The sequence below is a fragment of the Corvus hawaiiensis genome, chromosome 6 (genome assembly GCF_020740725.1).
Source record: "Corvus hawaiiensis isolate bCorHaw1 chromosome 6, bCorHaw1.pri.cur, whole genome shotgun sequence".
NCBI lineage: Eukaryota > Metazoa > Chordata > Aves > Passeriformes > Corvidae > Corvus > Corvus hawaiiensis.
In genome coordinates this window covers 21252751-21280727 of record NC_063218.1, presented here as the reverse complement: position 1 = coordinate 21280727, position 27977 = coordinate 21252751, and the positions used below count along the sequence as shown (strand labels likewise).

The window sequence follows — 27977 nt, the reverse complement described above, 5'->3', positions numbered from 1 at the left end:
TTAGATTCTCATTAATCTTTCCCAATTTCATTGTTTCACCACTTCTTAAAATGAACAAGGATCAGGAGAAACCTTCCAGAAAATTTTGGCTTGATCACAGACTTAGAAGTCATTTATGGCAGTGTGATGCTAGATGGTGTTTCAATATAGGAAGTAACAATTAAAAGAAACAATAACAATCTGCTTTTCAGGAAGAGCTGAGCAAAAGGTTATATTCATATAGTTGTATTCAATGGCTCTTGATTCTTCCCATGAATTTGGTACTTTTTTGCTTAAAATAATTGTCAAATGCTTTTATTATATATTTGTAGTTCTTTGAGTTATAAAGAAACAGTGCTGAATCATTGCTTTATGAGTATGTACACAGTTTCAAGTGTACTACTTTTTTGAACCTTTTAGATCTCCTCCTTTTCTTTTCATGATGGCCTGTAAATTTCTGTGTACTGTGTTCAAGAATTTAAGTCAAAAGTCCACCATTAACTTATAATAGTGGTTTTCCTTTTGTACACTGTTCCTTTTCAATATAATTCTGAATTCCACCTGCCTTTTTGACCATGTTCAACTCTAGGCCAATCTCATCAAAGAAGCAACTGCAATGAATCCAAGGCTTCTTTCCTCAGCTGCAAATCACAAATAAGTGCTGCTCTAAAATATATCCTGTAGTTTAAAAAAGAATCAATTCAGACAAGATATATGACCTCCTATAAAATTTTAGAGGAGAGTAGATTATAATAATTGTCCTTTTTAGCCCTATAAATTATGTATCTCTGAGAATTGCTTCTTTTAAAAACCATGCCCCCAAAGGGTAATAATTTCTATTTATTTTATCCTCTGTGTGTGTGTGATTCTTTCTGATAAATAGGTTTGTAACTGACACTGAGTAGATCTGGTTGAGCATCTTAAAGAAGCAGTAACAAACAGTATATAACAAAAGATGACCTACTGCTTCTTTTAACAGGCCTTAAAAATCAAACAAAATTAGCTGACCTGTGTACTTCCTTTCCCCTTAACAACATTTGTTCTTGTTTCAAGGTAAGTGTAAAGTGTTGGCACCCTGAATAAAAACTTCCAAGTCAGGTGAACTTCAGTGCCTGTAATTTCTCTAAGAGCATTTGCTGGTTTTGTTGATTATCATATTTGCTGGGGTGGCAATACTGATTCTTGAACGTACTTCCCCTGCCATCACTGTTTGGATAAAGGCAGACTTCATTCAGTAAACTCTCCCTTTACCCAGCTCTAGAGTTTATTACATATTGAATCCTGATTTCACACTTACCTCTCAGTGATATTAAAACCAGTACTAAATATGGCCAGTCAGAGTAGAACTAACTGCCTTATGCTCTGTGCTGAATACAGGTTCTAATACCCCTTCTTAAATTCCCCTTCTTAAATCCATTGATACGTGTATACCAGAAAGATCTGTCCAGCCGTGCATTCAGTTCTAACTGCAGCCCAGAAGGGTCCTCTAAGGACAGTGCTGTTCTTTACCACCTTTCTAATCAGAAAAGGACTTTCTGTTTACATTGAAAGTTCACATAAAGTGATTTGTAGTTGTAGTAATAAATGAGTGTCCGCTGTGGAATATGCATTTATACCTCGAGTTCTCATGGATAACTCTCTACATTTAGCACTGTTGTGCAAAGCCCCCTGAACCACAGAAAGTGAGCAATCCTTCAGCAGGACTAACATCCAGAAGCAAGTTTGAGGCAAACAAAAATAAAAAAACAACCAGGCAAACAAAACAAAAGGAAATCAAGAAAAGAAACTGAAAACAATTCCAAAGAGGGAGAAATAAAAGTTCAATCTCTTTTTAAAAACATAGACTGCAAGTGTGAGGAGCCTAAGCAGAAGCAAGCCATTCCAGGAAGAGCAGTTCTCAGGGTTATAAAAAACAAAATAATTTTCCTGAATTTAGAGGGTAGTGCAGATGAAGTGTATGTGTGTGGCATTTGTGGGTGGGGAGAGAAAGTTTACTAAACCTTCCTACAGTGAGAAATGGCTTGTTGTATTACTAAAAGAGCTTGTATCCCTTTCAAATGAGAGAAGCAAAATCAGCAGTGATCTGCAGGACAGAGTAACTAGGAGTATTGTCTGCCAGGTTTGGGCTGATGTCTAGCCATGTTGGAACCAGCCAGAGTGGGAGGAGGAGGCAGTCTGTGCAGTAGTGGCTATTTAAAAAATTATTATCTAAAATGAGTGTGAGAAAATACAGGCTGGGATGGTAGTCAGATTTCAGGTATTTTTATAAATGCTTCCTTTAATTTTATATTTTGCTTCAGAAAAATAAGCAAAACAACATAAAGATACTGGGATAACTCTGCTTCCACTTGCATCAGTAGGCATTGAGTTTCTTCAACAGAATTGCTATTGATTCACATTGATGCAGCTGAGAGTAGGATCTGTCCTAATGCCTGGAGTTTTCTCTCTTGGTTTTTGAAATGAAATGCTTTCTGCACACAGGGAACAACTATATACTTTTAGTGTGGACTGTTTGAATTTTAGATTAAGAAAAGGGTAAAGCCCTTTTAAGAGCACAGAGTGCATGTATGTTCATGTATGTGTACCCTCTAACACTTTCCAACTGCTCATCTTACAAAATCACTGCCAACCCCATTTTACTTTCTTTCTACTTGGTCTGCTACAAAAAGACAGATGCCTTCAAAATGTAAAGGTATGGCATGGAGAAAGGAAAGACCTGACAATTTGCACAGAGGACAAGCTCTACTTCTTTTTGAATGGAGGGAAACAAAAGATAAAACATACCTGCTAAAATTGTCAGACCTGTTCCTGAGGTCCCTTTAGAAGAAAGGAACAGGTTTTGAAGGAGTTGAAAGTAGAAGCTGAGAAAAGCTTAGAACCTGCTCCTCTCAGACTGTAGTTGCTCTCAGGGCTGAAAGGTTGGGATTAGCAGTATATCACCAATGTTTAAGTAAAATATATCTGGATTTTCAGGGCTTGTAGAGCTTGGAAAGATAGGTACCTTTAACTCCTCTGTCATAGATGAAGACTCTGGTTTACAAAAAGGTAGAAGAAAAGGTGTCCAAAGTGAATTAATGCTTCAGGGCAACCAATAAATTGCCAATCTCCTGATCCAGGCTGTAAAGTAGCTCTTGTGTCATTTAACAATGTTCAAAATGTTTGGTAATTGTGCATATAACAAACTGTTGCCAGGAGTCCGTATAGAGTAGACAGGTGAAGGAGAAGCCTTGTGCAATTTATTTTTTTTTCAGTACTTTGCACATTTTTTTGTTCTCATAATTTATCTACAACCATTCCATTATGTGATCATAACTATATTTCTAAAGTCTTAGAGACATAATGGCAGGAATTTATCTCCAGAAGGACTGTAAGCAATGAAATGGTAATGTGGCTTTTGAGGGCAGCAATTTTATGGGACAAATCAGCTCCAGACAAATTCTTGAAAAATTTTAAAAATCCTTTTAGGCACAGTAACCTTAAAGAAAGAAGAGGAAAAGTAAAACAGATTGAATGTTGAGTTCATTTCATTATTTATAAATAAAATGGTTCTCAGTTTTCCAAGACGTAGTGCCAGCACTTGATGTCACTTGGAGATTTCGAAAACATTAATTAATGGTTGCCTTTTCATGGAAAGTTTTTGAGGCAGCCAGTGAATACCAATATAGAGAGGAAAAAATTTGCACTGTGTTAAAATTCTCTTGAGCCCTTCTGGACTGTGTAACTTGTTTGCTCTGTGTGGCTCTGTATTCACCTTTTTCCTTACTTATAGTTAGGATTTTTTTTTCCATAGCTACAAAATAAACTTTATAGGCAGTGGCTCAAAGGTAAATCTTTCTTTGTCACATATTTACTGGTCTAGTTAATACCTTTGCTTGGTTATGTGGAAAGAAAATCCAGCAGCTGAATGTGTGGGGAAAGGAATGAAAGGTCATGTCCATCATGAAGTGTTAAACCTTAATGGTAAAGCTTGTATTGCAGATTTAGCAGGAAGGTAGGTCTTGGTAAAAGCTGTTTTTAATGAAGCGCTGTAGTGCAGGAAACTGGAATTGAAGCGATATTGAAAATAAATTGAGGATCTGTCCCCTGTGTCCATGGTCACTGTTCTTTGCTGTAGGATTTTCTTTGTGCTTTGCTTTACTTTATTTTTTTTCTTCTGCCAGGAATGTGTAAACTAATTTTTTTGTAGTGTCTGGTGCCCTGGAGATATAAAATATCATGAATAACCTGTATCTTAGGGTCTGTGTGTGCCATTTGGCTTCAGTAGCCCTACTTTTGACATATTGTGTTGTATTGTGTTTTATCCTGGTAATTGGAGCAAAACCATTTTCATTACAAGTTCCTCCTCAATTCAAATAAGAGTCTCAGAAGTCGTGCTTCTGCAAAACTTGGGTTAAAGAGTAACAGGGAGCTCTGCCCAAGAGTCATCTGAAGAGACCTGGAATAGGCCATCCATCAGGCCCATGATTTTTTTTTTTAGACAAATGTTTGCATTTCTTAATTACAACTAAGTGTTACACTGCTTTTAGGAGGGCTGTTTTTTCTGACTCTGGGAGGGGCTGGCTCTTGGGATGGAGAAGGCACCAGTTTGCTCATTTCCCTCTTCTCTCCATCAGACTAAAGGCCACTGGTATTTTGCAGTCCTCTTCTTCCAGAATCTTATCTATTTCCCAGTTTGCCCTCTTATCACTAGCCTTTTAAATAGGTCTTTTCCTTCAAGCCCTGGGAAAAGAAATGGTGAAAGGTACTATCTCCTTTTCATCTAAGGAGAAATCAAAAAAATTTTCTCCTTCTTCAGAGATTAATTGAACTTCCCACCATCCTTTCCCTACTTGCAACTTTTTACCTTTGCCTCATTGAGCCTGTAGGCTTAAAGGTATGCAGTTTTCGCTCTGCTGAATATCTCTTAATCCCTTCCTCTTCTGTGGTGGTGGTGAGCTGTTCCATTAGAAGAGGTGCAGCTCTTCATCTTACCTGCTCATGCTATGCCTTCACCAAGGTGGACTCTTCTTAGAGCAGCCACAGTTTGCCAAAGAAGCTTGATGTATTGATGGCAATTAAAAAGCAATATGAGAGGTCCAGGAAGTTGATTGTAAAGCCACACTTTGCAAAACCACAATGTCAGTAGCCAGCTTACCTGGTCACTATATATTATAGGAGTCTTTGAGGAAAAATTAATCACGTGCTCTTTGCTAATTGCTGTGCAGGTAAAGATAATTATATGGTTGCCAGCAAAAGATTCACTAAAACAGTGTTGGGAGATCACTTACTTCATATGTCAAAGAAGTGGTAAAGGTCTGCCAGCAATGCTTTTACCTGAAATAAATATTTGTTAACTGAAACTTCACTTATTTTTGGACTAGCATAAGAGAAGAAACATTGGTTGTTTTCAAATGGCATCTGAGTTCATGTATCTGCTGGGAGCAGCAATCCACTTACCTCATGTTCCAGTGAAAAGAGAAAGATGTTATTGATATCTTGAAGAAAAGTCCCTCCAAAGAGTAACAGTATGAATGTACATGAAACTTGCTATCCAGCATACATTTAGCACAGTCAAAAATTTACTGTTGTAATGAGAGAAAAACCAAGATGCTTACTGTTTTAGTGCTAAACTTCCTGTAATTGAACCACTGTTCATGACCACTTCAGCTACAGGACTGTCTGCTTTCCTTTTCTAAAACAATATTGTAGTCTGATACCAGGAGATTTGGTGTTAGGAAGAAAATATCAAAGAAAATAAGTGTATTGGAGATACAAGGAACTTGTGATGAGTATTTTGGTATGAGTAAGCTTTGAAATATAAGGTAAAGCAAGAATCAGAAAGGCCTCCTGAGAAATTGAAACATAGCAAAATTTTAAGGAAAAAAGGTCTTTTGATATCAGGAGACAGGATTAAATCCAGGAGAGGGATCCAAGGTGGACATCGAGTACAAGAGGAGAGGTTTCTTTCTCATTGCTGATTTTGCTAATGTGAATGTAGTAAAGTTAGGGTAACAGCCCTGAAGGATGGAGTCCTCTGCCCACTAAGCAGATATGTAACATAGGAACAGAACTGTCCCATGACCCTTTATTATACCTCAGGTTTTTTTCAAAGAAGATATATTTGCACAGACGATGGCCATCTACTCTCTGTTGTTGTTTCTTCCTTGATTTTTCTTTTAAAACTGTCAGCAAAGCTTCACAAATTTTATGGTATGGATGGCTAGCAAATGTCTTGATTTCCTATATGATACATTTTAGTTCTGCCTGTCTGTACCAGTTTTGGATCTGTGCAGTACACATAATATGCCTTCATAATTGTTGACACCAGCATACTGTGCCTCTCCTTACTCAATGTTTGAAGATGCATTCCTCTTAATTGTACAGTGGTAAGAATTTTTGTCACTGGTTAAATCAGTAGTATTAAATGCATATATCTAATCTGAATATACTCTGGGTGTGTATTTTACAACCTGAGGTCATTGAATATGGTCATTACTTGGAACTGCTTGAGGGGAGCTGCAGAGGGAAGTGTTGTGGCTACTACAACAGGCTTTGCCTGCTCTTCCCTTTCAGTCAGTGACTAGTGGAAAATTTTAGGAAGACACTATGGAGGACTGCTTTATTGGTAAGGCACTGCTTGGTGTGCAGAAGAATAAGATGGGCTGTTCCTGTCTTTTAGGTATTTTAGCAATTAGCTTCCCTCAGGTTGTCAAAGTCAGCTAATTACGTTCCTGCTCCCTTTGAGTTCCATTCATCTTACAACTGCATTCTTCCTTCTGGATCCCACAGTTGTTTGTTTTGGGGTGAGGACTGTTTGTTTCCCAAGAAGAATAACAGAACAAAACAGGTGTTGAGATACAGCCAGTCTGTGGCTCCATTTTATATAACAAATGACTTGTAATAATCAGTAGAGATGTTGCTCAAATAACTCTTTATCCACATCTCCTGATTTTTGTTGCCTGGTTTCTCACCTGTCTTCTGTGATGTTTTACGGGAACAAATGAGTCACTGTCCTCAGGTGAATGCTGTAAAGAACAGTGTGAAAGACAGCATTTGCATTGAAGCAGAACCAATGAAATGTGTCCTGAGAAAGCTCAAAATGATGCTTCTGTGTATTCTTCAGTGCCATCTACTGGCAAAATTACCCACTAGAGATTTATAGGCCAAGAACATTCTCCTAAGCGACAGCAATTTAAAAACATTTGTTTCTTTTCTTCTTTTAGGAGCAAGGCAAGATTGGTGTAGTCTTCAATATTGGCACAGTGGACATCTCTATTAAAGAGGAAAGCACACCTGTAAATGATGGCAAATACCACGTAGTACGCTTTACCAGGAATGGTGGCAATGCAACACTTCAGGTTGACAGCTGGCCAGTGAATGAACATTACCCCACAGGTACAGATATTTTTCATTTTGTTTTTCTCTTGCAGTGTATCTGTACCTATAAACTAATGTTTAATAACAACTGGTTACTATATAAATCTTTGTTGCTTCATCTTGATAATAAATTCACCAGCCTGGTGATGCATTTTCTGTCTCTTGGAAAACAAACTAGTGGTCCTTTACACTGGAAGAATAAGCATGCCAACTGTGTGGTATGATGTACATGGATCATGCTTTTTCAGAGGTCTCTCAGTGAATCCTGGCTCTGCACAGTGTTACAAAGTCATTCAATGACAAACTTGGTTTTGCTACTTGTGATATTTTCTAAATATTTAAGGTAGAAAAGTTTTGAACAGACTTGATGAAAAGGAGTGGTGACTCTAGCTACACCCCAGATACTGTCTATATAAATATATAGTAGAAATGTAAGGAATGTGAAAGATTAAGCCAGTATTTGAGCAGACCTTACGCTTGCCTTGTAATTTTTTTATCGTATGGATTTCACTTTCTCCCTTAGGTTTACAGATACAGAGGTTAACACACCATCTAACCAAAACTGACAACTCCTAGTTGACTTTATGTCCAAATGCAGTGGAACAATTCAGTATCTTTGGAAATTATCACCCTAAATCCATCAGAAATAGTGAACAACTGGCTCTTGATACGCTATCACGTATTTTATCCCATCACTGGCAAATCACAACCTTGTGATACTTTGTCACCATGCTAAAAGATCAAACTTACTGCAAGTGAAAAACAGATTGTTGTATGTGATGCTGACAGTGCATTAGATAGCTGAGGTATGATGATGTGTATGGTTATAAAAGGAAGAATGAGCACAAGAAAAGAACTTCAGTGTTAATGACATTCCTCTTATTCATATGTTGCCTAAGATCAAGCTATGATCTTCTTGGTTTTCAATATTTAGTCTAAGCAACATTCAACATTTATTTCTAGGTTGTACAGTAGTAACTCAGGACAGAACGAAAAATTCTTGCTGATTGTGTAGGAATTTTTCAAAAGAAACTTAAATTATGGGAAATATCCTAACTTGAGGTTATATGCCAATTTATGTGACATTATACTAATAAATTACTCCAAGGGGATGAGTTCATCTCTTCTAGTGCACAGGAAAGTTTTTAAATGTGAGTCATCTATGCTGTGTTGCTCTCTACCACATATGTCCCTTTGTCAGTGTTTTGGTGAGATACATGCAAAAGGATACATTTCCATTATTAACCTTATTTCTGTGAAAAAATTCTTTTTGAAGAATGCCATGACAGATATGCTGAGTTAGATTCTAGCTCTGCTATCCATTGGTTTGAGAGGAAAGTGGGCTAGGAAAGGTCCGACTGAGGATCTTTCTTCTGCTCCTTTCATCAATTATTTTGTAAAATACCTCCAATCCAGTTGGCAGCCAATTACAGTCACTACAAACCCTATGAATAAATTTTCTTCTTCCATTGCTTGCTGTAGTAAGTCTCTGGTGTAAAGAAACAAAATATTCAGCTCAATGCTTTAGAGATTTTTTTTTTTTTTTTTAAGGGAAAATAAATCTCACTCAGAGACTACCTCAGTACCCTGGGCTTCTGCCTTGGCTAAAGATATTTCTGTGTTTTCATTAGAAGATGTATGGTTTTATGGAATCAGCATTAATCTTATGTTCTGGGCTAGTATTGAGTGTATGCAGTTGTACCCTAAGAAAAAAGGACACCTTTATCTTCCAGACACCTTTTCCTTTCCATGCATGTATTTCAATTTCTGTCTGTTTGTAGATGATGAATTTTTCAGCCTGTCCCTGTGAAAATAAGGCTTATGGGACCATACTTTGCATGTGCAGGTTTTTTCCTTATTTCCTTATTTCCTACTTCTTTCAAACCAATATTTTAGCCAAATTAAAAACAAGTAGGGTAAAATTAAAAAAACCTAAAGATATTATATTACTATGGGAAAAAAACGCAAACAAACAAACAAAAAAAAAACACGGGAGAAGGGCAATGTTCCAGCCTTCCCAGAGAAAAGGATTGTGGCTTGATCTCAATTCATGTTAAATACCAGAATATCCATATAATAGAGTGGCATTATGAATGCCTAGGATTCAGAAAAGATTCAATGAATCAATAATTACAGGAAACCAATACTTATTAGTCCCATCTTCTGGGAAGTCAATGGTTTAAAAAAAAAGACTAAACAGGGGCTTTTGAAATTAATTATTTGTTGTCTTTCACAAACCAAACTTGCACTATTGTTTTTTGAATTGACTGCAAAACCAAACCTGTGTTCAGCAGAAATTCAGGTCTGTACAGCCTTTGTGTTTGGATGGACCCGGGTTAATCCAGTGTGTTTCAACTGGAACCTGCTGAAAATTTAAATTCATATCAAACTTGTGTGAGAGTAGCTAAGTAATCCCTTGTGTTTCACGTAGGATCGTGTAAATTCTGGAAACACAGTTATTCATAGTGTTTAAAAAACATTGTATTTGTAGCCCAGGCATGCTTGGGCACACTGTACTGTCTGTAAAATGAACAATTTAATGTGTACTTGGTTTTCAACACAGTGCTGCAGCTTAATGTTTACAAATTTTATAAACTATCAAATGTATCTTCTTTGTCATCACACATGGTACAGTCTTCAGTCAGGGCTGCATTCTGAATGGCATTTCCATGCTCCTCTCTGAGTTTTATTACTTGTGGAAGGATTATACATTAGACTTATAATTACTTGCTCAATGAAAAGTACAAATAAGAGTTGGATATTCATTAAAGGAGCAAAGTGAGAGAATACTGGCTTTCCTTAAAATACAGTCTTTAGTTAAATTGAAATTAACTGAAACTAGCCCAATGGGACCAAAAGGCTCCAAAGCTGTATTTTTACAACTTCAAATAAAAGACAAGAAAAATAGAATAGCGACAAACTTACATTTCAGGCGCTGACATTTTGGGTTTTGTAGCATCCAATTGCATTTCAGTCACCTGCAACACAAGCTTTACACTTTCTTGTTAGGAAAAGGGTTAGAGAAAAACGGTAAAGGAGGGAATTAATTTGGAGCTAAGGTTGGCTTTGTGACTGAAATAATCCAAATCACTAGGGATGATCTCTCATATTTAGTACCATTCCAAAGTGCCAGTTTCTCTTAGTGGGCAGAAAGACTGAACAGTGGCCCAGTATAGGTATCTGAGACAAAGCTCCTGAGAACTGGGAGATGTCAAATAGTAGCATTAGTACAAAGGCTGCTATCTGCAGTTCAGCTGTTGTGGTTCAGCCAAAACCATTGAGATGCTTGTGATTTATTTACATTAGTTTTGCCCTTTCTCCTCTCTCTCAAGAGCAGAATAAGGAGATGGACTTTTTCCATAGGCTGTACTGATAGCCAATTTCTTCATGCTTGATTCATTAAGTTGATAGAATGTTTTGCATTCAAGGTATAAACCTTTTGCTGTAGTCTAAAGCAGTTTTCTATGGCTGCCTCCCTTCTGTTGTCTCACATGTGTCCATCCTTTTGTGTACGTCCCAGAAAACAGGTTGTGCTTGGTCATTGTTATTTTCCTGCTTTTATGTTCTTGGTGAGACCCTTGTCTACATATAAATAAATATTTTAATGATGAAATTGGAGTAATTTTGGACCCAGTATTCAGGAAGAGGAAGTATCTGACATGTTTTTGTTTCAATTAAAATGAAACCCATCAAATTTGAGAGAGTTTACAGAAATTTTCAGAACAGTTAAAAATAAATCTTCTGTCTTTACGCAGAAGTGGGATACCTCAGTCCCTAAGTTTTCATTAGTTCTTAGGCAGGAGGATATTTTTTATTCTGTTCACTGTCTTTTCCTTGCAAAGAAATACTTTTTCTGTTGCCAGATTTGCAGCGTACATCAAAACAAGCCTGATATTCCTGTTCATTCATCCAGGCACTGACTACATTTTCTGCAGTAGGAAAAAAAAAAAAACCAACAAAAACAAAATTAGGTGAATAGGAGCTGTAAAGTAAGAGTATCCATGACACAAAAATAAAGTCTAATTGAAGTAATGTTTTAAAGGAGATGATTAAGGGCAGGAAGGCAACAGGTAGGAAGGAGCTGTCATTTAAAGAAATGCATGATTCTTTTATCCTGTAGCCTGGATTTTTTAATGCATTTTAGAAATAAGAAACAAGACAGCATTAAACTGGATTCTTATCAGGATTCATTATTTCATCCATACAGTACATGTTTTATATTTTTCCCCTTTATCATTCTCAAGTAATCTCTCAGTCTTCTTGGAGTAGTCTTTGCCCTTTCAAATTACATTATTCTGCAGGTTTTTTGCTACTGGATAGAAGAAAAAAAAAATATTTCATCCTCTATGCCCCTACTTCATTTGCTCTCTGAAGTACATTTCTGAGGGGAAGTTGTATTTCTGAAAAAGCTGGACAGTTATCTCTTGGCAGCAGAACTGACTGCTCTGGCAGGTAGTGTGGCCAGATAATTGCATACTTAAAAACAAACAGTTGATTCTGAGACCCTGATATCTGTGCTGGGATTTTCTTTCAGTAGTTCCAGTTCCAAGGATTGCATGCCCCTGAATTGTTGGGCATATCTTCTTTTTTCAATTTCATTTCAAAGCAGTGCAATTTGAACTGCATCTTTGTTAGTCTGTGTGAGACAAAGTCTTTGTCTATAATAATAAACTTTCTAGAAACAGGTCAAAGTGATAGTTGTTTAGATTCTCCTACCTGTCTAAAATGTGAAAGTCATCAACCTTGCCTTGCTAAAATGTATTTCTTCATCTGCTTGGTGGAAAGATCTGAAATGGCTTCTCTTGTTCTCTCTTCTCTCTTCTCTTCTCTTCTCTTCTCTTCTCTTCTCTTCTCTTCTCTTCTCTTCTCTTCTCTTCTCTTCTCTTCTTTCTCCATTCTTTTTGGTTTTATTTAGTTTTTATCAACAACATTTTCTTTCTCTTCCTCTGTGATTTCCCAGCTGTGAGATAAATAGCCTTGTATCTTACAAGCTAAATACAATTACTGCTATCAAAACTGGAGTCTTTCTCTCCCTGTAAATGTCTCTTGGAAGCTGATAAGCTGTTGAAAGCAAACTGCAGGCCTCTGCCTAATCCTGAGATTAAACATAACCACCCAGAAGACAGCAAGAGATAATTGAGGAGGGGGGGTTGGGGGAGGCAGGCAGGAGAGGCAGAGAGGAGGAGAAAGTGAGATCCTCTCCTGAGATATTAAGAGGACATACAGAAGGCTCAAGGTTATTTGTAAAGGGATTACACAAAACACACAAGAGCTTGTTATGATGAGGAATTTCCTCATATAATGCAGTGGTTGTTGTAGTTGTTAAAGACAAAATTTAGCAAGGATTTGTTTGATGGAAAGCATACAGGGGAGCTCCCACCCCTGTCTGCTGATTTTTATATATTATCCCCATCTTGTCCTTGAAACAGGAGGTCTCACAAGATTGTATCTAGATTCTTTGTGCATTCTATGGTTCATCTCACTGGCTTTATGCTGAACATGGGGAGACAGTAGATTTCCCAAGACTAAAGCGGGGGACTGAGCTGACTTCTCTGTGCTCTGTTTTGCAACCTAGGAAATAAGAGTGCCTTAACTATGAAGAAATGGCGTGTGATACCTGTATTAGTCTTCAGTTATAAACAAGGCAGAATTACTGAGGGTTAATAGTTTTTATGAGTCAGCCCAATATAATTGAAAAAAGCAGTCTCATTTCTGGATATATAAGTTCTTCTTTTTAGGTTTTTTTTAAATCAGTAACATTATAGTTTTCTCCTTCTGTAATTTTTTTGGGTCTTGCGCTTCTGAAAGCTTGTCTGTTTTTAACTGTTATCAATGGGATATTACCTCTCCCAACTCTGCTTTATTTAATTTATAATGCATTAGACAAGAAAAGTAAGGTAAGTTTAGATGGTCTAATAGTAGCATCACTGGGGAAATTAGGAGAAGACTACGTATCCTTTCCTCAACTGACATGTGCACTGATATTGTAAATAATATGCCATATTGTGATTATTAGTTCTTGTGAGCTCAGTGATGCAAAGTCTAACACTGTTCAGGAAATTAACAAGGAAAACTCAAAAGCAGAACTAACTGACACGTCTGAGTCATTGCAACAAGTCATTTCTTTCTAAGTTTGGACTTATCCCTGCACAGTACCTCTACATGGCTCATATTGTACCACTTCAGTGATTTACAAATGTTCAGTAATGGAGCCTTATTAGAGAAAATCACTAGTTCTCTGTGCTTTTCAGAGCCTGGGTCCTCCTCCCCCAAATTTGCTTTGTGTCTTGCAGAATGATTTTGACATGTCATTTCCTCTTCTTTCCACCCTTCAACCTCCCTCAAAAACTTTGGTTTCTGCCTTCTTGTGCCCCTGTAGCAATCTCTTCCTTCCCTCAGACTTGAGGCTCCTTCTCACTTCTGAAACTTTGCTTCTGAAACCAAGATCATAGTAAGAAGTTTGGCTGAATCCAGTTGTCTTCATGAAGAGGCAGATGGATCTTGTGCTGAACCGCGCGGAATAATTATTAAGATGTGTTGCTTGATCTGCAAGCTGAAGGGATTTTTTCTTGGTGCTACCAGGTCCCACTGTGGTCTTAATATTTTTCTATCCGAATGCCCTTGTGAGTGGGCAATGAATAAGAAACAAGAGAACTGATTTTTGATTAGCCCTGTAGGCTGAATATAAACACCAGGGTTCTTGTCATATAATTTTTTGTGGATTTTGACTTTTCATATTGTACTCATTTTGTGGGACTTAAATGAGCTCTCAGATGCTTCCTATCAGCATGAATTGGAGACAGCATATAAAGTGCCTTTGACAGATTTACTGCATTTCATAATAAGCCTAAAACATATAAAAAGACAGGGTTAATAAAACAGAATTGGAGAAGCACATTTTGAAGGCAGTTCTGTGACATATGTTGAAAGATCTGCCAAGAGGGATGATTAAAGCATGACAAGTTGATGAAATCAAGAGTTGATTGTAGCTTGTCACTGCAGGGCTGTAGCATCTATAATATATTTATAGGATTGCAAAGCTGATAAATATGGCTACCTGATATGAACACTCAAGTTTTGGTCCCCTGCATCCCCTGACATATAAACCTCCACACATGAAGTCATCAACAAACAAACATACTTTGGAATTTGTGCAAAAACACTCATGTTAATGCATGTGTTTCCATACTGGATGATGGGATAGGATCTGACGTGATATAAAAGTTACATAAATGTTGCCACTACACTTAGAGTTTAACTTCTGTGTACTTTCTGTTTTGCTTTCCCTCTGAAAAAATGAAGCTGTAGTTCATTTCCAATTTGCCCCATCCCCAAAGAGCTTCATGGAAGTGCCGTAGGGATTTTCTGTCTTCCAAATTCTGTTTTTGACAACAGAAGAGAGAAAAGATAGAAAACCAAAAAAAAAGAAAAAAGTGGTTGTATTGCGACTTCCAGTATCCATTGCTCCTGTTTTGTTTCTTAAAACTGATCCGGACTCTTGTAACACACTGCACTCAGTCTGACTGAGCTGTAGTTTAAACTTCCCCAAGTACCTCAAGCCCACACGAGTGGCAGTCTATCGAGCACTGGAATTTCTGTCAGCTTGGCATTAAGAAAGAGGGAAATGCATGGATCTGTATGAAGACGTGTAAGGTAACAAAGCAAAACAAACAGGACAATATGATTTAACAGCAATAGAGTTGAAAGAAGGAGTTTGCCTAAGGAAGGAAGTAGACACAGAAAAGTATTCCTGCAAGTAGCCATGACCATCTAATTCCCACCCAAGATCCCATGAATAGTCTTTGAGATGTGTGAAAACGGAGAGGAATAAGAAGCATTCTTCTGTAGCAGTTTTTATTACTGCTACATAACAGTCACATAAAAGGTTATTCTAACATGCAAATACATGTCACAGAGGCAATACTAGTTTTAATTTACCCAAAATACTTTATCTTGTTTATAGCCTAGATAAAGAAAATACTACCAGAAAGTACTAACAATTTGAGGAAAAGTTTTTGTTGGTGATGTCCCAAAGAACAGAGATATGTATAATATTGTTGTTAGCTGAATTAGTGTAGTAACACTCTTACATCTTCCTGAATCAGGCTAGATGTCCAATATGTCAAATCTACAGATGAATACCAAATACATCAGAAGAAAATTCACTTTAATGGTCAAAATGACACTTCCTTCCAATGGTCCTGGATTTGGGGTTCTCTTAAGCCTGATTGTTCATCCAGTCAAACTTCTTGAGTCTGAGACTTGTCAAGTGGCTGATGCTCCAGAGAATTACAGTAACCCACCATGACAACAACAGAAATATGCCCCAAAAGATGTCCTTCTAAAAAATTGCCCTACTATTGCATTTGGTTTGTGATCTGAAATACAACGTCAAATAAGCTGTATGTTTTTGTATCATATCTACAGTAATTACATTTGTATTTCTCAGCTGGAAAGCAAATGATTCCTTTTTTTCCCCTCATTAATTTATTCAGGAAGAAGTGCTTGTGTGGAAATACTCCCACTCCTTCTGCAGCTGAAGAAGTTACTCTGCTGCATTGTGACCCCATTGCTCAGCCAAATTTATACCATAACAAACCAAAACAGAGGTAGTTTAGTGGCATCTGTAATTTTTCTTTATTTCTCTGATTCTTTTTCCATTGATGATATTGATTCTCAGATCTCAGTTCTTTTGTCTTAGCTTAGTTCTGTTGACTAGGGTTCTTTGTAAAATAAATTCTTGCAATACAGAGTGAATGCCTAGGAAAAGTTGTATTAACCTTTGACAATGGTAGTACAGCATATACTGAAACTCACGAAGAGATGAGCTTTATGATTCCCCAGTCCTAGTTTTGCTCTGTGTCAGAATGATCACTTAAAATATGCCAGAATGTAGGATCCATAGGGCACTGATGCATCTTTCTGCCTAGTTGCTGTCACCTAGTATCTGATGTAAGAACCCTGGATTGAGGAATATCCCTGAGTATTGGCATTGCATTCATATACTTACCACAGGCCTTTGAGTCCCAGTCCCTGAGATGCCACAGTGCAAAACAGATATAATCCATGTGTTTTTCCCTGTCTTTCTTTGACATCCAGCTATCTTCTGTGAATAGTAGTTACATACTAAGAGATATAGGTATATCCTGATAGCTTGGTCTTCCTAACAATCCCATGCCGAAGTATACAGCTGTTTGCACAAGCATGTGTATCCTGACTGAATCCTCAGATACCTTGAGCTGTTCTCATCTGTTTATGTTCACTGCTCCATGATTGTGTGAGAGTCCAGGTACCAAGCATAAACATTATCAGCAATGATTTCTGGTAAATTTCTCCTTTGCTGGCATAAGGTTAATTAGAACCTTAGAAGGGTTTGGGTTGGAAGGGACCTTTAAGATCATCTAGTTCCAAACCCTGTGCCATGGGCAGGAACACCTTCCGCTAGACCATATTGCTCAAAGCCCATCCAACCAATTGCTATTGCTCAGTCATTTGATGGTACATAAAATGTAGTGCAGAGAAGGATGGATTTATATTTCTCAGGTGGAGACTCAGACTAAATAGAATCCTGCTGCACAGCACAGTGCAGTGAGTTCCCAGACATTAATATATTTCCGTTTCTCTCCTGGGTTAGTTCTATTTCAGTTCTCCTGGTCAAACAGAGTCATTATGTTTTATTTCTTCTCTTTCTCTCTGACTCTCCTTCTGTCTCTGTCTCTCTCTCTCTCTCTCATAAACACACATGTGTGCACAGTAAGAATGAGCAAACAAACATCTGTCCTGAGGGATCACAGGCTTGAACAACAACTTTGTGCTTTTCTGATCACATTGCCTGCAGAAAGAACAGTGCCAGCTGTAATCCCAGGTTGACATGCTGACATGCAGTGACAGAAGGGGTTTATGCATCCACATCAGCCTTCTCCCTGCTCGCTAAAGGCACTGGAAAGCACAAAGTCATTAAAATCCAATGCTACAGACTGAAGTAGAGCAACTGTGTGAAAGGATGGTCATAAATGAAAGGGGCCAGTCTTGAAACTGGGAGTCAGAAGTTCATGAATCCCAGCCTTGTTTTTAGAGATGTCTTTCTTTGTGATCTTGGGTAATGCTTTTACCACTCTGCAGCTCAGTTTTCTGATCAGTAAACTGAGGATAAAGCTCCAATTTACCTTATCTTCGGTGACTTAAATAGAAAATATTCTACAATTCACTGAACATGAAAGTCTTTCTGGGTCAATGAATTTTTATCTTTGCTACTTATTGAGTACCTGGTGCCCTTGGTCATAGCACAAGTTTGTGAATAGCAGCTGTCTTCGAGAAGACTTACTGGGTTACTACAGAATCCTAGAATCCTCTTTTCCTTTCTCTAAACTGATGCAAACAGAAGGATTGATTTCATTATTTGTAGCAATTAAAAAATGGAAAAGGCCTGTTTACTTTCATTTATTCCATTCTGTAATAAACTGATATCCCCCACCACTTTTTCAAGTAAAATTTTAAATAATTCAAGAATTTCCCTGAGGATACTGTAGCACTGTCTAATATGCAATCTTGATAGGAAGTGCTTCTTAATAAATTTCTCCTTTCATCAGTTTCTTACTTGCTCTTAATTATTTCCTGGCACTCACCCTAGAGAACTTACCCCTTCCATAGAGATTTTGCTGTTCTGTTATTTGTAACTGGTTAGCTTTCCAGTCCTCATCGGTGACATTAGACTAAGGGCCTTATAGGCGTTACTCTCATTAGTGTTACTGACTGAGCAGCTTCCCTACAGTCAGCACTGTATTAATGGGAAAGGACTGCACTTGTTATCTCTATTTGTATATTTAACTCCCCATATTATCTCCCTAATAATATGTGCACAAGGAAATGGGATTCAGAAACATCTGAAGGTTTCTAGTGGAGCCAATCCAGCTCCATAGCTGCCAGCACCAAGGCAGAGACTGCAAGTCTGCTGGAACTGAGCTGCTCTTGCTTGCAGGGCTGTTGTAGTGAGCCACTGACCCTTCAAGAAGCAGGTATAAAGCCACAAGTTTTCTTACCTTAGATCATGCACCCTACAAAGGCAACAGTGCTGTTTTCAGTCTCACATTGCTCCTGGAAGCAAAGTAGCTCCACTCATGTAGCTCCAATGCCTAACTCCAAACATGTAAATTAGATTCAGTGTTTTTCTGTCCTGATTTTGCCTAATGCACAAAACAGATAAACAACATCTAGATAAATGAGAGTTAATAGAATTTAAAGTGTCAATACAAATAAAGTGCTTTTGGTGTTTGATTATTGCTGCTCGTTCCCACTGGGCACTATAAATCACATCCTGACCATTCACAAGGGAATCAAAGAAGTGGGATGTGAGGACAATAGCAGTGGATTTTATTCCAATCTCCGATTTCTTCCTGCAAAATGGATTTTTATTTTCTTTTTTAAAATGGAAAGATCAATATGTAGTTTCAGTTTTTCTTTAATAGATGCTTCAGCCTTGGCTGCCTGACATGGGGCTCAATTTGGATCTGGTCAGTGAAAAAACACAGTAATTTACACATTCCTTACAAAACATTTCAAACACTTAGTAATGTAGACACCCAAATTGTTTCATATTTTTAGAGTTTGAACTGGTAACTGCTTTCTCTGTACTGTACACTAGTTCTGTTTTCCAGCGTAGCTCAAATGAGAACTAAAGAACACAATATTTTTTTTTCTTCTGCATGCTAGAAAAGGTTTGATTAACCTTTTTCCACCTTTGCTAGTCTGAGTTTTCTTTTGTTTTGCTCCTGTTGTGCTTCTGTGTTAGATTATCGAGGGTAAGACACTTATTTTCTCAGTCATCCAAAACAGGAGTGAAAGACTAATCTAAGGGAGGTTGAAATGTTACTGATCGTGTCCTGGGGCAGAGCATTGAATTAGATGACTTCTTCAAGTCTTCCTTAGTCTTATTAGTGTCATTGTGGTCCACGTTAGCTTTACCTCCTGAACAGAAATTTAAACTCCTGTCTCCTAGTTTACTTCTGAATTTCCCAATGATTTTGGCCTGAATGGTGCTTTACTTTGAATTAGAACCCCAAGTTTTTTAGGCTAAAAAAGATCAGATAAAATAGGGAGTGGTGGCATTGTAAAGCTTTTGGTTGAGGCACTAGAGACTTAGGAACAGCTCTAGTTGCCTGAGTAACTTTTACTGTTGGAGTCTTGCTTGCTAATTCTCTCTCTTATTTTTAGTACTTATATTACCAAGACCTTGTTGTCTCTTGTCATGAGGGCAGTGAGCTGAGGAGAGTTGCAGTGTGAAGGTCAGCTTTTAACTCCAGTCCATAGTGAGATGATCAGAATAAAAGGTGTTGCTCCCAGCAAACAATGTGATCAGAGGGAATTGAAGATAAAGTCAAGGGCATCCAGGACTAAGGGGAAAATGAGGACAAAAAATAAAATGAGAATTCAATAGCAAAAGATGCAACTTTATTGAACAGTGAAGGCAGAGGAAAAAATATGATATCCAAGAACTGAAGCAAAGCTGAACAATGTTAAGATTTGTCTATTTTTCAATCCACTCAAATTAAATAAAATCCTAAATTTGAATTAATTTTCTGTAGCACTCCTGTAATACAAGGCAAAACTGAAGCTATACAAGAATTTTTAGAGGGACAGCTTGTGGTAGTTAGAAAGATTACAGATCATCTGCCTTATAATTTTTTTTGTTTAGCATGGACATACTGTTTTGTTTTTGTATGAGCCACATCTGTGGTTTCAGGTTTGGACTTTTTTCAATTGTTTCCTAAAGCCACTGTAAATAGAGATTTTTTTTACCTGTATGGATTTTAATGCAACCATTCCCTATGTTACATAACATAAACCACAATATGGTCTTACAGTAACACAACAAAATAAACAGCTATACATAAACAGACCTGATGCCAAAACATGATTGTAAGGGTTGTTATTCCTTTCTTATGTATGGAGGAAGGTCTAGTCCTACAGATAGATTCTAATCCTTTACTAATAGACTTGTCTCAATTTTCTAATTAAATACAAAATATGAACAAATGGTGGTTGTACTTTGAAGTATTTAAAACAAAACATGTACTTAAGTAAATGTGAAGATGGGGCAATTCAGTATGCTGTAAGTTTTTAAGTGTGGCTGCCTGAAAACAGAAGTGGTTAAATAGGCTCAGTGTATGCCAATCACAAGCACACTTTGGAAAATTTTGTTCCCTTTATCAGATATTATCAGATATTAGGGAAGAATGGTAGCTTCTCCATGATGCATGCAAGTCTCCTTTTCTAGGGCACAGAGCATCAGCTCTAGGAGAGTTTTGGGGTTGAATTGAACTGAGTCAGTTTATGCTAGTAGAGGATTTAGCCATCAAAGATACACTTTTTACGCTGTAGCAGGCTCCTACTCTCCCATGATGATAACAATTACGTGTGTGTAAATCTTAGTGAGATTATGGGCATCCATAGAAACTCAAAGGGAGCTGGCATTAAGGGCTGCTGGCTGAACTGAGCTATCAAACGCTAGCTGTTTACAGGCCCTTTTCTTGCTGAAATTCCATCTACAATAAGGGAAAAATGGTGGAAACATTTTAAAGCTTGAACACTGATATCAAGGTGTTTCTTTGAATCATTAGTATCACTGTAGCATCTTTCATTTAATAACTGCTCATTAGATAAAATGTTTCATTCTCTTTAGAGACTTAGGAGGAATAAATAAAATAAAGAAAATAAAATGTTGCTTCTGTAGTGTTTCTTCATAGAACAGCCTTTGACAGTAATTTTTAGGACAGATGAGTGTTTTCTTATGGTATTCTTTTTAGCATCTTCACAGACTTGACAACACATCAGGTTGGGTTAATATCCCACCTGAAAGCAAGTACTTTCTTTCTGCCCACTGCAATTTGCTGGAACCTTTCAGTTTTTCTCTTTCACGCCTAAGAGGCAGTAAATCATTATGATTGGTATCTAGGCCAAGAAGCAAGATTTTTCAGAGCTTCAATTGTTCTTGTACTTTCTTTAGCTTAAGATTCCATTTTGATTTAGAAATAAGCTTAATGTAATAAAGGTTGTTTGTTTTCTTAAAGGAACCATCAGCAGAAAAGAAAAACTATCTTCCAGCACTGAAGGGTTTTGGAAGAAAATTCTGCTTTGCCCATGAGCAAATATAAACCGTGTGCCCTGGATGTTTGCACTGTATAAAAAGTATTTTCTGTGGGAACTGCCTGTAGTGATTAGCACTGTGAATTCTCATTATTTTTTTTTTACCATTTTAGTTTGGTCTCAATTGAAGATTATCAAAAGCTAAAGTTCAAAGTGAATCTAATCTATTTATCTGTGTAGTCTGTGGAGCAGGGATACTAAGGGCTTCAGAAAAAAGACAGAATACTGGCAACCGATCGTATTTAACCAGTAGGCTCTTCTTTTTATGACCGGAATCCACATTTCCTTTGGAAAAAGAGAGACAATCCAAAAAAATCCCAGAAGCATAGAGCACTTCTGCCATATTCCTCTCCAAAGTATTTAGTCCTTGGGAATGTCTGTGGTATTTTAAATATTTTGAATATTCAGGTTAACCAAGATTCAAGAATCTGGAAGATTTCAAAATGTTACCATTAAAATCCTTGAGGTCGTAAAAGTCCGATTGCTTATCAGTTTGTTGAAAAACTTACACATGTAATGGAATTTCTGTTGATTGTGCGTAGAAGTCCTAAATGGGGCAAAAGACTTCTTGTAATCCTAGTCTTCACAGTTGGCTTTAGAATTTTTACATGAAAAAGGAATAAAAATAGGTGAAACAATGTGTTTATGAGGCACAGTTCTTTAGAAGAAGCCAAGTTGTTGAGCAGATCTAAGTCATATTGATATACAGCAATTTATTATGCACATGAAGGAAAAAAGAGGAAACTTATTTAAAGTGAGCCGTTCCTATTGGTACTTGAATCACTTAAGCAGCAAGAAACTATGGGAGGAAAAATATTTAGTAAATCACAAGTAGCAAAACTAACAACACTATTTTACTATTAAAAAAATTATATCCTGCAACCTTTGAGACCCACATGGATTCTGAATGCAGAAGAATGATGGGATTAGGAGTGTTTTCTGAAATAAATTTAAATTACTCTATCCTGTGTATTCTATTCTGAAGAACAGCCTTGAATCAAATCTGGACTCAAAAAGAAAAAAGAGAGGATCTACATTAGTTATGTGAAAGGGTTGTTTGAATATGTGTATCATTCAACTATAGAAAGAAATTGCACTGAGGTCACAAAAGGATTGTTACTGGAAGTTTCTGTATATGAAGATGGACACATCTTAATCACATCATGGCTCAGCTGTCAGAGGTTCAATAAGCTTTCTTCATGCTGAACTTATGTTACTTCGTGTTGCAAGCCATGATATTTCCTTTTTGAACTCTCATATCAAATGTTGTGTTTATTTTTTAAAGCACAACTCCAAGTCAGTGTTAATTTAGGAATTGTGTGGTTCTATTGTTTATATTTAATGACTACTCTAAGCACTTAACAATGAAAAAGTTGCTCTTTAGCTTACTGTTGTAATTGGGTATATGAGTGAGCACATTCTCATGCACATGTTTTTAAAAAATCATTCTTAGCTATGTCTGAAATAAAATCTAAAAACAAACCAAAAAAGAATAGATCAGATACTAATGTTGCAATATAAACCTATTTGAATTTTCTAATGCCCTTCAATTTTTCACCGCTTTTAAGGGTATGATTTTTATATGTATTTTAATCCTGCTGATATATCTGCATAATAATAAAATAATAAAATTAAATTAAACCTTATTTTAAAAAAAAAGTTTTTAAAGATGTGGTGGGGAATAGTTGTCATTTCTGGCTTTCTTGAAGGTCTAGAACTATAAGAAACCCATTTTCCATTGTCATGTCTTTTTTGATTGTCCCACTTCCTTTTTTACCTTAGTCTTGTTGGCCTGTTCTTGTCAGATGCCCTATTTCTGAGGAATTTCAATTTACCACATTTTTTCCTTTCTACAGTCAGCCTTTCACACAGAGGAAGAAGTACTCTGTGCTAGCCCCTGGCTGACTCTAGTGTTCCTCTGAACTTTCTTCATTCTGAAAAAGCTCTCATTGCCACCAGTAAAAGGTTACGTATGTGCACACTGGTACCGGATGAAGCCCATGGAGTATCTTGTTGCTTGTAAATAGTGTTACAGAATTCTTTGGGGCCATAGAAAATGTGCCTGCCCATCAACATTATAATATCAATGCACTCATCTAACCAGTAGTCCTAGCTCAGAATGTACTCTATAAAGTGTGGAATAACCCCCATTTCTACCCAAACTGTGTCTATCTCTATCACATGCAAAATAGATGTAGTAGCAGCCTCTCTGTAAGTGTTCAAGTCTGGGTTGACAGGGAAATCTAGGCCTTTAAGGGCCTTTGCAATGCCTCTTTAGTATTTTTCAGGACCTAGTATGCCTTTCTTTCATGGAAAAAATTAGGCACACTGCAACAGAAGCAAAAAATCCTAAAGGAGATGCAGAATTTTTCTGATTGCATTTATAAGATTTAGCTATTTTGGTGGGCATGGATTAGTGTGTGAGAAAAGGTCTAAGCTGAATGTCTTGCTAACTTACCTTAAAAAAGATAATATTTTTGTAGTGAGCTTGACTTAATTTTGTTTCTGTTCTCCCCAAACCAATGGGTCTGCTTCCCTGTCTGGTGAGTGTAATCTTGCCATGGGCTTAAATGAATGGCAGAACTTGCAGGAAAGGAAGCTATCATTTAGGCTAAGAAATTGGAAAAACAGCTGATCTGCATGACCTCAGCTTACATTAGTCTTCAGCTTATTATTAATGAATGGATCAAATATCATTGTTTTGTTAACATTACTGTCTCTTTAGCTTTAGGTAGGGTTTTTTCTTTGTTTTTGTTGTTTATATTAATTCAGCTTCTCTTTATAAATTTTTTCTTGGCTCCCACATTGAACATGGTTCAAATTTCCTGTTTAGGAATATGTACACATAGAAATGTAGAAGTGAATTTTTGGTGGTGCTGATATGAATTAAGAGAGCTGGGAATGTACTTAAAGGTAACTTAATGTCTGCGAGTTACTCCAAGTCACCACCGTGCGTTTTTAAATATGACTTGACAAATGACTGAGAGTGTTTCCAATTTTATCTTTTCCTTCTAGTTTATCTGAGTAACCAATTGTATATGGCAGGCATCTGAGGTGCAACAGAGAAACTGGAGCAATAATGTGTGTCAGCTGGTGCTTAATTAGATATTTCTATGATGGGGAATAGCAGTTTCCCACGATTAATATGTTATATGGAAGGTAAAAAGTAGATGACTTTTCAGGAAGGTAATTGGGCCAAGAAAAAGTTGTTCTTAAATGACTTTGCTTCTTTTTTACCTGTTGCCCCAAATAAGCAGCAAGGCTCCTAAATGTTCATCATTTTAGTTGGGGATACTAGCCCAAATGCAAATTGCTGCTTTCCTTACAGCTGAGCTTACAGAGATCTAGATGATGATTTTGTACAAATACTCCTTAAGATTAGGTCATGTGAATCCTTGTGGCACTATAGCTGGTGTGTTGCTATAGTGCCTCTCACCTGGTGCAGAAAGTCAGCAGTACCAAGATGCTGCTGGAAAGCACATCTGTGGTCAGCAGGTACCTCAATACAGACTAGCAGCATTTCTGAGCAACAGCTATGCAGTAAGGATGATCAAACACATGAGATCCACCAGTCATATTCCCTGCAGTATAAGAGTGCCTGCTCTTGACTGGCTGGACTTTTATGACTTAGTTTTTAGTTATTCTGTTTTTCATTGGTGTCTCTTTACATTGAAAAAAGATTACAGCATCTGTTTCAAAAAGTCCATTAAATATGAAGCCCCATTAGGATATTTGTATGTGGGACTTTAAAGGCAGTACTGCAAATCTTGCAGAGCAGTTGCTGACTTGGACCACCATTTGTTCAAAACACGTACTGGAGCACAACTGATCTACTGAACTTCTGCTTATGGTAGTATTACTTCAGTAAGCTGTGGGGTTACTCCTTTTTCTACAATATTATAATGTTGCATGTAAAAATGCACTCGTTTTATGATGGTGTGACTGAGGAGTTTTTGTAAAAATAATGCTTGAAGCAAAAATTAGAATTAATCAGAAAGTGACTGTAACTGAAGAAAATGAAAAAGCAGAATGATGGCACTTGCTCACTGTCATTCCTAACACCATCAAACTGAGCTGCTTCTTTCTACTAGAGGTTCCATCTGAGCTGTACAATTTTCCAATAGCTAGGGAATTTGGTCAGAGGCTTTGTGTGAATCCTGTTCCTCTCTGTGCTGTGCAAGTTATAAGAGCTTTCCACCAGAGCACACTTTAATGGATGATTCTATTATCCATCAACATGGAACAATGGAACTGCAATTGCCAGAATTTACATTTTGGCTAATTATTTCTGCTTTTATTTAAATTAGTTTCTAAGCTTTTGTTTTATTCTGGCAACAGGCCCAAGTCTTTGGTAACTGAACATAAGTCTTTATGTATCCTTATGTAACATTTCTTCCTCTTTTCAAATTTTACTTCCCTTTTTTCCTATTTATCTTTCTGTTCTTAGGTGTTTTGCTTTTTTTAAAACTAATTCTATTACATCCTTTCAGCACCGATTTCTTATATTTTTTTCCTTTCCTTTTTTTTTCTATTTACTGGGTTTCTAGTCCTAACACGTGTCTTTTACCAGTGCAAGAAGGTTTATCAAATTACTACTAACTCTGTGTTTACATGACTGACATATTGTGCCATGTCCTTATGCAATCAGATCTAGAGTCTGATCGAAATGTTTTAACTCATGACACTGAGTTCATGCAAGGTCTCACATCACAGACAAATTGCACATGCCTTCTAACCAATTTGGATAAACAGATACTCTGAGGAGAATCTGAGATATCTTTTTTGTAGGATTTAATTTCTTTGACCTTCCAGAACTTCAGGCAATTGGATGAATAGCTATTCTCCACTTTACTAAAGATAAATCTCTCTCTTTTCAAATATATATATGTACACACATGCACACTTATTTATCTATAGCTAAATAAGGTCATAAAAAAAAAATCTAGGATGTTTTAACTATTTCATTGACTTTTCAGATTGTTTTTAAGCTGTTTTTTAAACTTTAAAGGCAACACTGATAGTGAACGGTTCCAAATGGTAAAACAGAAAATCCCCTTCAAATATAACCGGCCTGTAGAGGAGTGGCTGCAGGAAAAAGGTAACAGTCATTAAAACTTTCATTTTAAACCCATTTGATTCTAAACTCTCATTTTTAAAGCCTGCAAATAAATGTTTCTTAAATGATAATCGCCTGCTGCATAAATGACTGTTTTAATTTTCATTATAATTTGTGTCAGCTTCCACCTGCCATATGTTGATAAATCATGCTATAATACATTGCTATTAAAATGCAGTTAAAGGGACGAAATTCTAAGCTTGCTATAATAGTAATGACAAACAAACAAGCAAAAATTCAGGACATGATTTCTAAAAAAAAACCAAGTGAAGAAGAGTGAAGAGCAACAACATGTATTATGGCAATTTAACCACTGCATGATTTTCTTATTTTAATTTGGGCTTGAGCTACATTTATATCTTTATTGTTGAAGTTTTCTTAAAAGATTTTCAAATCTACTTGTAAAACCACTTCCTTTAAGTTGGGTTTTTGTTTGTTTTTTTTTTTTTCTCATGAGTCTGATTAGCCACTATGGCTATGGATTTCCCAATTGTATTAACATAATTAAATGATTTTAAAAAATGTTGTAAAGAAAACATTTTTTAACATTTTCTTTTAAATTACAGTGAGGGAGACAGAGAAAGATGATTGTTCTGTTGCTTTCATGTTATGTCTGGAATACAGTTTGAACAGTCACATGATATTTGTCTAAGATACAGATCAAATTTCTAATCTCAGGCAGTGCTACTTAATTTTGTGGGTTTGCCTGGAGTAATTGGCCTCAGTTCAACAAAAAAACTTGTTAACATGAGTAAGTCCAGATGGCTTGAGTGAAAGTTCTGCATATAGTCCATGACCCGTTGAAATGGGACTTGTATCCGAACAGTAATTTTTATTTTTAAGGAATTAGTAGAGGGGAATAAAATCTTGGATGTAAGAACCCGTTTTAAAGCCTGGTGAGGGTAACAGAATAACTTGCCAATTCCAGTGGGGCTTGAACTAGGCTCTTGGTAATACAGTGGAGTTTAAGTCAGGAAGATCTTCTCCCTCTACTACTAAATGTGGTACTAAAAAAAAAAAAAAAAAGCACTGTAACTAACTCCTGGCCTTGGAGTCTAAACAAAGCAGAACACAATCTTCTCTTGTTTCCATTTATGAAAGTACTGCTAATAAAAGGGGGTGACCTTTGAACTCAGATCTTGCATTTTCTGTGCTGATTTAGACCATGGTTGTTAACGCATTTTCCAAGACGGAAAGCCAATCTTTTGTAGGACTGGAAAAATATAATTTATGTTCTGTTTCAAATTTCTAACCTCTGCTGAATTAACAAATTGATTTATCCAGTATGAAGTAAGTTAACGTCAGGAAGGATGTGGCTAAATCCAGTCAAAATATTTTTATATGAAGGGCCTGATCCTGCAAAGTGTTGTGCAAGCTCAGTTCC

General features: G+C 36.8%; 1 protein-coding gene across 36 annotated transcripts in view; it reads left to right on the top strand.

Moving 5' to 3' along the window:
- Nucleotides 1-27977, top strand: part of NRXN3 (neurexin 3) — a 985201-nt gene that overhangs the window by 843044 nt on the left and 114180 nt on the right. For 26 of the 36 annotated variants that reach the window (XM_048307848.1, XM_048307847.1, XM_048307856.1 and 23 more), the window contains 2 exons: nucleotides 7182-7353; nucleotides 26486-26575. In XM_048307848.1, coding sequence (XP_048163805.1) covers nucleotides 7182-7353; nucleotides 26486-26575 — 262 coding nt within the window. The remainder of the gene's footprint in view (nucleotides 1-7181; nucleotides 7354-26485; nucleotides 26576-27977) is intronic. The other 10 variants (XM_048307857.1, XM_048307861.1, XM_048307859.1 and 7 more) reach the window with 1 other exon arrangement.